This window comes from Anabrus simplex, chromosome 12, assembly GCF_040414725.1.
Source record: "Anabrus simplex isolate iqAnaSimp1 chromosome 12, ASM4041472v1, whole genome shotgun sequence".
NCBI lineage: Eukaryota > Metazoa > Arthropoda > Insecta > Orthoptera > Tettigoniidae > Anabrus > Anabrus simplex.
In genome coordinates, this window is record NC_090276.1 from 24432721 (window position 1) to 24445185 (window position 12465).

Here is a 12465-nt window from a genome sequence, read left to right on the forward strand (position 1 = left end):
ATTCACAAATTATTAGGGTTATTCAGCTAAGATGTCCACCTCAAATAACTCGTGAACCATAAGATACTGACATTCTGTTTTCACTTTTGTTAATGGTAATAAGGGGCTCATAGTTGAACATGGAGTACTTTTCCAGACTTTTGACAAAATTTATCGGCACACACGTTTCCATATGGGAACGTTATTTCACACAATAACTGCTTATGGTATATTATTAAGCTTACACTCGTAGTTACTGGAACATCACACAGAACACAGCAGAGGAGAATCAGTCTCGAGAGTCTCAAGCGAGAACATTGCCCATCACTACTAGCTACAATTAATACGGTGTTTCGGGAAGAATGGTTTGGTATTCCCCCAGAGGCGTCCGATATCTAGTAGACAATCTCAACTGCAGAGTTTCAGCTATAATAAAGGCCAAGGGTGGGAATACTGGTTCAAGCAGATGTCCAGATAATTTCAATCAGATAGTGTAGTTCAACTCTACTGTGATGGATGAAATAAGGGACAAGGAAAAGTGCAATATACAAGTGCATTTTTCTTTTTTTTTACAAAAATTTATTTTCTGTAAATCATAAACAAGTTTATTTAAGTTTATCTACATCTATTTTTATCAGTTCATTTCATAATTCATGTTAGCTGTTAACTTATACTGTGTGTTTGTTACAAAAAAAACCTGCTGTTAAGTAAAAACTAAACTATTTACACAGTGAAGAATTAATGTTATCTCCTAGATAAAGCATATAATTTCACTGAAGTTCACAAACTGATACAGCACCAGAATAGAGTATAGAGAAGTACCTAGATAGAATACTGTGACTTACAAAGTACAGAGTTGTCTTATCTGTTGGCACTGACTCTGCAAACTTCCCAAAATTGTGGAATAAATAATGTCTTAGATACACATTTCTTAGAACTAACAGTACACATCTTGTTCATATAGAAGTATACTGTATTTCTGATTGATCCACCAGTGACCTGAATTTTTTTTTTTGGCCTGTTTATCATGTTCATGTCGTTGCTGATCACCCTATGTTCCGATTGCTGTCTAACCAATTTTCTGTTATTGCCAGAATTGTTTGCACGCTTATGATCAATGGCGACTACTATGATTTTGCCTTCATATGACAGATTGCTGTTGAACACTAAAAGAAGCACATCATTTGGCATTTTGTGCATCGGTATTCCTTTTTACAAGGCGTGTTTTTAAAGTAAGGGCCATTTGAAAATAACTACACAATGAAAGACTATTTTCAAACACTACATTTATTTGCAGATTCTATATACATTACTACATTTTTCAACGTAGCCGCCAAGTTTGTTTAAACACTTATCATACCTTACAACACAGTTTTCAATACCCTCTTCACAGACACTTTCCGCCTTCTCCAATAACCAAGCGTTCTTAATCTTGGTCTTGCGCCGGCGCAGAGTCTGCTTGGCTTTCACCTTTAGAGGGCGAATGTGTGTGTCTCCATTCCATGCTCTGTTGCTTGGATTCGGGCATGATATGCGAAACCCATGTTTCGTCTCCAGTTACGATCTGACTCAACATGTAGTCATCTTCTTCGGCATAATGAGTCAATATCATCATCGAACATCCAGATCTTTTGTTTTTGTACAGATTACAGTGTGTAGGGCCAAAGCGAGTATTTATGGAGAAAGTAATAGAAGGAAGACAATGGGGAAGGCCCAGCTGAGTTGCTGGAATTTTGTCCTGCAGGAGTTATTTTACATGCCAGTAACACAGTACTGTCTTACTCTTCTCCACACTTATTTTCATTCCATATTCCTCTACCTCCTGATTCCATACAGTGACTTGTTCTTGTACTTCCATTTCGTCTTCTTCCGTGTTACTATGTCATTAAAAGAAATAAGTTTCATAATGATAGATCCGTATTGAACTGTGATTACAATAGAGTAAATTAATATATTATTTTGAAAAGGTGGACCCAAAATAATATATCAATTTACTATGTCATCTGCAAAGAGTAAATATTCCTCTAATCATCTGATTACACACAGTGACTTGTTCTTGTACTTCCATTTCATCTTCTTCCATGTTACTATGTCATCTGCAAAGAGTAAATATTCCTCTCTGCAAGGAGTACGGCCTTTGTCCCTTTGCTTTTTTTTTTTTTTTTCCTCCGTTGTACACTCTTGTGGATTTCATCCATGACTGAAGAAGAATAGAGGGGTTTCACCAATGTGTGTCTAACTTCCTTGTCTAAGTACTGTTTCTACATTGAACCAGTTTGATTGTCCTATCTTAGTCTTCATACTACTTACACACTTTTCATACATGGCTTTGACCATTTGTACTTCTGCTATGCCTACCTTCTATCCGTACGTCTGAGACCAGTTGCTGTGGCAAACTGTCATATGCCTTCTCAATATCTATAAAAGTCATCCATTAATTGAAATAATTATACATATACATAATACTGAATAGCTTAGTATCCTCTCAGGATAATCTCCACAAGTACAGTCACATCCTTTCTGAGGCATGGAGACATCACATACTGGGACTCCAGTGGCGCGGAAGAGAAAGAGGTGTAGGGCGGCATTGGAACTATGGTTCAGAAGGTGAAAATGCCATCGTAGGGGGAAGGATGCTTCAAGAAAATCCACACTAAAAAGCAACTGGTGGGTGCAAAACAAGCTACAAAGCATATTTTTTGACAGAACTAACTTGTAATGTGCAATTTGAAATACGTCAGAATGTGCAATGAATGTCCGACATGGATGAGAAATTTAAATAACTTGGCTTATCCTAAGCCACCTGGGAATGATGTGGAAGAGGAAACTGTGAGATATTTACTAGAGAATCTTCTGCAGGTCTATGTTCTAGGAACAACATTGCACAATGTAAGGTAGTGTTGAAGAGCAGGAGTTTGACCCACCATATAAATTATATGATATTCGAGACAAATTGGTATAAAGCGTGTTTGGATAAACTCTGCTTCCCTTTACCTCAAGATCTTCAATTTTAGATGATAACTTCAATAACAGAAGTTGGAGGTTTTGTGCATACTGTCACAAAATTAAGATGTTTCTACCCCTTCCATCAAGAAATGGACTAAGCAGTCATGACTGGGGCATCACATTATTAAGCAAACATAGTTGAGAAGCAACAATAGTGGTTGGACTGATGAAGATGGAAAGATGCCATTAATATCCCGATCTTAATGGGGTTGCAAAAGGTAAATTGATGATTCCACACACTCCTGAGTGGTTTATTATTTTGAAGTAAAACTGTCACACAGATCAATTTCAAGCATACTTAAATGTTCATTTCAATACAGTATAAGTCACAGTGTTCTATCTGCATAACAATATCTGTACTGTGCAAGCAAGAAAACCAGAAACTCTTAATATAGCTAGGCTTATTTATCTTAAAAAAAGACATACATTCCCAACTGCAGAAAAGGAGATAGCAAATGAAGCTATAGAAATGTAAAGAACATAAGGTTGTTCAAATGACACATGACAGAGCTGGCAACACTGCAAATAACTGACTGAACAGCCAAGAGATTGGCAGCAAAACATGGTTGGCTGTATACAATAACAGCTGAGAACAGCATCCTCTAAGTACATGAGAAAGTTGAAGAGACACATGTTTAATGGTTACGTCCAAATATATACAATGTGGCATGATTTAAATTCTTTTGCAAAGAAGGTGGTTCCACCATGGACACCACCACAAAGTATGCCTGTGTTCCACGGTAAAGTACGTCAACACGCTGCCAACACAATGGATAATCGGTGCTGTTTTTTGGTGAGGTCTTATGGATCACCTCCCCTACAGCTAAACTTCCTCCCCTTGCAACAGTCAGTCTTTGGTTTGTTGAAGAAAGTCCTGAAAAGTAAAAGTTTCACCAACGATCAAGCAATTCCTGATGCTATGAAAGAGTGGTTCGACCAACAATCAGAGTTTAATGTTTAATGCTGAATGGCGGGGATGATTTTCACTCAAACTCTCATTAGTATGCTGTCAGTCTGGTATTGTGTACATGTCCAATGTAAGTGTTCATTTGAACAACCTTTATATATGCCAGAAAATAAAAATGAAAGAAACACCACAAACTCAAAGATACTGCGATTCATAAGCAAATACAACTAATAATAAATGCTATGTAAATATTTTCCCAATCAGTAATTTAATCAGTGCTCTGAGTGGGATTCACACTATGAATTTGTGTATGTTAAAAGATCAACAGTCAAACCTCACGTCACCCAACTGTGCCACACACCAACACTAAATGTGATATGGAATATATTTTACTACAAGTATGGTGTTCCAACCGATATACAAGTCACCATGCAAAGCTTAATTACTATTATCCAAGCTAATCTTCTTTAGGCCTTGCAGGAAAACTACATAGTCCACATGGTAGAAATCTGAGAGAAATTGCCGTTAGTAAAATCTAATTGAAAATAAACTAAGACCCGTTTAACTATCAAACGATAGGATGGAGATTTTTCACCCATATTAATAATAATAATATTTATATAAATACCATAATACTAAGGGGTGGAAAACATTGTTCAGAATCAATTAACAGGAACATCAAATTAAGTACCATATTAAAAATGAGGGAACCATAATTTAATTCTGGTGACTGAATACTGAAGTACTCAAGGTCTTCAAGCCTTTTTGTTTTTGAAATTGCCAGCATTTTGTATCAGTGTGACAACGTGCTTGTCAGTTTGGATTACCACATCTTTCCAAGATGCTGTTAGACAGTGCCCCACTGAAACACCACTGCAAGCCTCCTTCATAGGACAACATAACAGTGCACTAGGGGAGATGTGTATCTCCTCTTTTATAAATGCCTGCCTTTGGCAAAGTGCCAGTAAATTCACAATTGAAAAGGTTTACAATCCAGAAAATAATATTCACTATCAGTGAAATTAAGTACTTTTCCCCACCTGGAAATTAAATAATTTCTGATATAATACCAAAAGGCAGACGTTTATAATGGAGGTACATATCTCCCCTAGTGCAAAATCACTGCACTGTTCTACAAAGGAGGCTTGCAACACTAGCTGCCAGTCTTGGAACGGTGTGAATCTGACGAGCCTGCTGCCACATTGGGGGGGGGGGGGATGTTAGTAATTTCATGATTGAACAGGCCTACAGTAAAGAGGCTGAATACATATTGTTTGCCAGCAACTTAGCAATGTCAATATCATTATGAGATGACTTTCAAACATTTCCACTTAATTTTCAAACAGGTCTTCATAATCTAACACGTGTATAACATGTGGGGCAGAAAATCTAAAATGATTACCTTTAAGGAAAAGGAACCAAGACTGAGCACAATAACAGACAACAAAATTCAATACTGAATAACTGAATTCTTGTTTGTTCTTTTCTCTATCTTCTTGAGTTTAGTTATTAAACATTTTTCTGCTATTGTTCACTCTATTTATTCTATAGGTTTTTCATTAACCGTAACCGTACAGAATTGTATTATTGTTTATTCCTGATTTGACTTACATGTTTTTTTCTCATTAATTGTAATTTATTACCATCATATTTTAAATTAATGCAGTAAAAATCTAAAATATTGTATATTGTTAGAGAGGACCAACAATGAATGAATGAATAAATAAATAAATAAGAATGCACTGGTACCTCCAAAAAATTATTTGTGAAGCAAGGCAAACTTTGAAGCAAAGATGTACTGAAATAATTAGCCTGTCACAATGAACTAGACATTCTTACCAAAATTAAGGAATACAGAAGAGCAATTACAATACTAAACTATTTGAAGTTACCATCATGTATGGAAGAATATACTCCTTTCAACATTTTAAATATTTTACCGGTGAGAGACAACAATGCCGGCGCAGCAGCAGCAGCATGAGAGGGGCCAGCGGCGAGTAAAACAGTCCTCATGGCAAACTGTTACGGATCGCAATAAGGAAACTTCTTAGAAAAATCAATCTGGAAGCTGATTAACAAATAGAGGGGCACCCAGAATGATGTGGAAGAGGAAGCTGTGAGATATTTACTTGAGAACCTTCTGCAGGTCTATGTTCTAGGAACAACACTGCACTGTGTAAGGTAGTGTTGAAGAGCAGGAGTTTGACCCACCAAACAGTTGTGTGTTGGGCCATATTTGTGATTACAAACTATGTGAAGTTGAAAATTTGAATGTGAGTGAACTTAACTCTAAATAATACTTGACAAATTTAGTCAACAGTAGAACACGCTACTTCTCTGTGTAGTCGTTTTAGTTTTAAGGAAACCCACTACAATAATGTTATTCGTTTTCCAACCCACTTAACAATTTTTCCAGTTTTTGGACACACCCAGGTGCCAGAATTTTGTCCTGCAGGAGTTTGAATACCAGTAAATACACAGGCATAAGGCTGACGTATTTGAGCATGTGTAAATACCACCGGATAAGCCAGGAACAAACCCACCAACTTTGACTCAGAAGGTCAGTACTTACACCATTTGATTCAATGTTAATACCTTGCATTTTCTCCTCTGATTGAGCAGAGTAACATGTTGTATTTTCCCTTTAAACACCATAATTACTAAAATAAATCAGTGAACCTAATGTCTGATGAAGAAACGGAAGGGATACATTCTATCAGTTAAATGATAACCATGGAATATCACACTACAGTAGATATAGCAAACCTAGCCTTCAATGGAATCGCAAAGGGCCAGAAAAAATTGCTGCTAAAGAGTTTCCGTTTAATAAAAGTCCAAGAGATAACAGGGAACATTCTCTACTTACTCGCACCAGACGTGTGACAAAATGACGCACATTAACAGAATACATTAAATAGATCACTTTCCTTACTGGTACTGTACTTTGCATTCTCTAGCAGTCAAACAGGCAATCCCCAAAACAAAGGGAATGGGAAAAAAGGAATGTGCTGTACCATCTACAGGTGCTGCCCTCACATCACAGACTGTTTACAATGTACAGGATGGTCAATACAACTAAATGATCCACTAAAAACTTAGGGAACTTTCTGTTTAAGGGCATATTTTGGCTTCTAAATCTGCATTAGCAGATATGCTGAACTAAATAATTTCTCTCACATTTTATCATAGACGGAGGCACATACGTGGTTAAGTTTAAATTACTGAGATCACTGCCAGCAATGATTATAGACCCTTAGAAAACTACTGTTGGGACATAAGTATTGAGGTTTGACTGTTAGCTTATAAAAAGTTTCTTTTAAAAATCTTTTAAAATGTTTTTATCTTTCAAGTGATTTATACAAACATATATTTTCCAAGTACACTTTGGTCCAATATTAATAATACTAATAAACATCTCATTTAGCAAACAAATTATTTATCCAGTCTGTAAACTATGCCACAATCATCACACAACTTATTATTCACAACTCCAGGTCACATACATCCTTAGCAAATGAAGTGGGTAAAGAGAAATGGGAGCAAAAACAAGAGGAAAAACACATGCTATTAAACTTACACGAATACATCCTTAGTGAATGCCTGAATACGAGAAAAGATCAAAAATGTATTGCACAACATTTTTTAAATGAAATACTTAATGAACAGGAAAAGCAAAAGATCATACACAAAAAACCTACAGGTTTTACTTATTTTTCAACATATGAACAAAGTCTCTCAAGACATTTCTCTTATCGTGACACCTGTGCATGACCGATTTCACTTTATCTGACTGAAGAATTTGGCTAGGGATTTCTTGAGTGGTGCTAAGAGGGGACAATGCTCGCCTCCTCACTTTGGCTTCTGTTCATGCAAAAATTGGTAAATATGACTCAGAGGTACTCAATCATCTGCCATACAGTCCAGACCTTGCACCATTTGAGTTTCACCTCTACAGATCACTGAAGAAATTCTTAAGAGATCAATGCTTTGGTCAAGATTAAGTGAAATCTGCCGTGCGCAGGTGTCTATACTCCCGGGAATGGAGTTCTTTGAATGAGGTATATTCTACTTAGTGTTGTGATGGGAAAAATATCTTGAGAGACTTTGTTCATATGTTTTTTAGTGCATAATTGCCTTTTGTACTCATATTATATTTTTAAAATGTTGTGCATTATTTCTCGATCTGCCCACCATTTGAGAAATTATAGCATTTTAGAAGTTCATTACCATTAATAATGTAGCATATTATTTTACTTATAGTGAGTCAAAATGATCTTCAAACTCAATCATAAATGATAGATGATAGCAGTTTTATGAAGCTTACTAGGAAAAAAACATTTCTACCTTCTGAATGCCTTTTGGGTTTGCTAAGTGTAGTCATATTTATTTCCTGTAATTATAATAACAAATAAAAGATCAAAATGTAACTTTCTCTGAAGATGCCCAACGTACTTATTAGGAACGTCTCCAACCTTCATAGGAAAAAAAGAAGACATATTTAATCCAGAGAGTCAGTCCAGGAGATCGTTAAGCTGGTGTAGAAAGTCTATATTTGGATAATAAATATCTGGCTACCTCGAGACTAGGACAGTGTAATGGGATCTAACCGAAGGCTCTTTATCAGTTCTGTGTCCAGACATTTTTAACTGCACAATCAAAGTTTGGTAAGAAAAAATGAAGAGCACGAATAACTCACCTTAGAAAATATGTGAAAGACGCGTATAATATATTAAAACAAAGTCTTACATACACAAAGAGCAAAAAGTTATAAATATTTCAACATCACAGCAACACCAGACAGGAAAAATAGTGCTTTGAGAAAGGTGATGCTGTAGACTAGAAAGAGATCTGGAAAAGATTTGTTGGGTACTTGGGACTTTCCAGTATTCAAGTCTAGGTCTGACCTGGACTTAATTATGAAACTGTGTGCTATACCAAAATTTCTCACTGGAAGAAAAGAAAATGTCAATGATTGTACCAGTGAGACACTCATGCAGTGGACTTACATGGAAAAGAGAGAAACAGTTGAGCTGTTGACATGGACTTTTACAGCTAATCATCTGCATGGCCATGGATGTGGATGAATCCTTTACAGAGTAGTCAGATAAATCTTGCACTGAAGTTGGTTATCTGTGCTTACGTTATCAATAGGGCAGATGTGTTCTTAGACCAATATTTTACTACGAGGTCATTGTCGGATTTAGGCCAAGGGAACCTAGGCAGTTTCCATGAGAGTGATTTCTCTCTCTCTCTCTCTCTCTCTCTCTCATTTTTTGAATTTATACTGAAATATTTTAAAAATATTCATTGATAAAACTTTTTACAGGCAGAAGTTTGTTTTTGAACATCTTGTGATGGAAGCCACATACTGTTCTGTTGTTGCATCATCGCAGTGAGAGTAAAAGGAAAGCTCACAGCTGCATGTATAACAGTATAGTATCACAGTATGCTTCTGTTAAACAAGGAGGGATTGTTAAAAATCAAATCTACACATGGTTATTATTCATTGTCATGAATAGGAACCATATATAACTAGCTTGTGTGAATGTTAATACGAATGGAAGAATGAATATGGTTAGGATTTCTGTTTATTTAATAATGTTTTCTCAAGTTTATATTCATTATAAACGGCCGTGAGCCCTAACCTCACCACAAATGAAGGCATGAAATAAACAAATAATTCATGGTTACATTTTGAAAACAAAATGTGAACAACTTGATTACTATCCAACACATAATTCTACTGTATATAATTGTTTGAAATGTGTACTACATAAACTGATTACTTTATATTTCCCATTGAAGGAAGAAATAATGATATCAGTAATGTCAATATTATTTGGAATGATTAAAAATGTCTGTAGCGTTTCACAATAGAAAGTTCCAGAAATGGTTCAGTTTACCAAATGACAGGATTTCGGACCTCATCATATCTATAATATGTGGTTCAGCGGGAATAGCGAGATCTCAAATCTACAACATGTAAACGACTTATATAATCCACATTCTTGATGTTTACCCTGCCTTCAATCAGCCTACTGGTAAGTAACGCTTGTTAGTTCTCAGCTTTATAGCCTTTACATTTTTCATTTGAATATTACAAACTTTGTCCAGTGTTGGCAACTCACAGATTCAGGATATTGATAATTTAATAAATCATATTATTTCGCTCTCTTAATATCAATGTTTCAAACGATTTCCGACAAAAATTAAATGTCAGTAGGTAGTATTCCATAAATTATGACAGCAAACTTGTGTCTCAAATCACAATCACAATGTGCATGCATCTTTATTGCAGTAATTTAATGTTTTCTAAACTGTAACATTTCTTTTAAGAATAATATAAACATGACCTATATACAGTCATGCACGAATGTGTTTTTCCGGAAATGGAGGTGACAAACTTTAACACTGCCCTGAGGTGGTACAATACTTAAATGCGGCCCTGTATGAAGTGAAGATGGCACTACTCTGATGAATGATATTTCACTTGCAGACTTCAAGATAGGGTGCAGGTGAGAGGTAGTTAAAAGGTTCTTCAGATGGGATATGTATATACCGCTACAGGTCTTGTTAATGTTGCGCCTTGCACAAAACACTACTTCCTTTCCGGCAAGGAAATAACCTACAAACTTTTTTCTTTATGTCATTCTAATTTGCTATGTCCTTTACATCCTTAACTGGGCAAGTCGCTCCTTTTTATCTCTTCCTTTTCCTGACCTAGATAGACTTGCTTCCTGTATTGTCTTTGATGATCAATTACTTCCTGTTTATATCTCTACATGAAAAAAAACATTTAACATTTCAACTATAAGTTGAGATTGTAATTTTTAAGAGAAAACAAATCAAACTTACTATCAATCTTCTAACAATCAGGTGTGCGAAGAAGAAAGGAATAATACTGAACATTTTAATAAATGTATAAAAGGTAGATGGTATGATTACATCTGTCCAGAATTCACCCAAATCATTAGACAGCAGAGTCGCTGCCGCACATTTTAATGAGCTAAGGCTATTGAGCCAAGCTCTGCATTCGGGAGACAAGTGGCTTTGAACCCCACCGTCGGCTGTTCTGAGAATGGTTTTCTTTGGTTTCACATTTTTATTTCCAAGTCCCACTCATAGGCTACAGCCGATTCCTTCCACCTCCTTACCAAGTTTCATTCACCATTATTCATTTCGCCTTCATTAACTCCTCAACTGAGGTTGGTGTCAGGAAGGACATCTGGGTGTAAAAACATTCCATACAATTTTATCTCGTCTCGTCCCCAACCCGGTATCAGGTAACAGGACTAGGGGGTAGACATACATAGGTATTAGTCTATACTAGGCGCTCGTGTTACTCCACAGCATTATTTTTTAGTATTATGTAATAGTTTATAACACTTATTTCACAATACTTCCTTCCAGACAATGTTCGCTGTGCATCAACCCTTAGGTTTAATTTCTACTTTTACATTTTTAAATGTTTTTCCTTAGGATAAGGCAACATACAATTGTCCTTGGCTAAAAACAGGATCAGGCAAACAGATTCCAACTCAAAGCGTTTGACCCTCTGCTTTGTTGATTGCAATTCTATACACTAATGTACTAGGAAATCGCCGTTGTTGTCAGATGGTGACAAATCTACGCAAGGTAGCAGTATTCGTTCCCCACTATTCACACCAGTTAGAACTTCTAAATCTATGATATTGTCGTACATTTTTCTAACTATTAGTAAAATTATATGCCTTTGTAAATTTTTTTTTACAAGTTGCTTTACGTCGCACCAACATAAATAGGTCTTTGGCGACGATGGGACAGGAAAGAACGAGGAGTGGGAAGGAAGCAGCCATGGCCTTAACTTTTTTTTTTCTTTCAACTTTTGGAATACCTCTGGGATGAATACAGATTTCATTTATAACATCGACATTACTACTCTCAAGAAGTCCAGCATATGCCTGGTGTGAAATGGCAAACCACAGAAAACCATCTTAGGGCTGCCGACAGTGGGATTCGAACCCACTCTCTCCCGAATACTGGACACTGGCTGCACTCAAGCGACTGCTTTTGTAAATAATATCCCTCCCTTTTGTTACCTTAAATGTTGAATCCCATTTCCCTCACAAGCTGAACATCACAAAATAAGACATTCACTTCAATATGAAATGAAACTTGCAAAGGCACTAAAATCACACCATGCGAGGAGGGATTCCAACGTTATGCTGTTTATTTCAAATAAACATTTCTGTCTCTAAACACTGAACAACATATCATTGTTATTTTGGGACGTGGGTACCACAATATAAGTGAAATCACAGTTCTAACGTATTAATTTATGAGTTAAGATTAGGAAAGGTTCCTCGAGACTTCAAATTACAATAAGTTACTATTCCTGCACTTTTCTGATATCGGAATACAATAATCCAAGATATTCACAGTGGACACCTGCCATGGGGTGCTGTAGCTCCTGATAAAACAATTCTACAGAAGCTTCACAGTCCTCCCCAAGAGTCATTTCATCAACGCCATGAGCATTAATGCAGGCAAACGCTAATTATATCTTCTTAATTTTATTCTTATTCAACAGAGGG

General features: G+C 36.2%; 1 protein-coding gene across 5 annotated transcripts in view; it reads right to left on the reverse strand.

Moving 5' to 3' along the window:
- The window catches only part of LOC136884253 (uncharacterized), a 38573-nt gene that overhangs the window by 11197 nt on the left and 14911 nt on the right, over positions 1 to 12465 (reverse strand). For 4 of the 5 annotated variants that reach the window (XM_067156315.2, XM_067156318.2, XM_067156317.2 and 1 more), the window contains exon 4: positions 536 to 3859. The exons of the other annotated variant lie outside the window; for it this stretch is intronic. In XM_067156315.2, the coding sequence (XP_067012416.2) occupies positions 3621 to 3859 (239 nt within the window). In that variant the 3' untranslated portion in view covers positions 536 to 3620. Of the gene's footprint in view, positions 1 to 535; positions 3860 to 12465 lie in introns of those variants that run through there. 5 annotated transcript variants of the gene reach the window in all.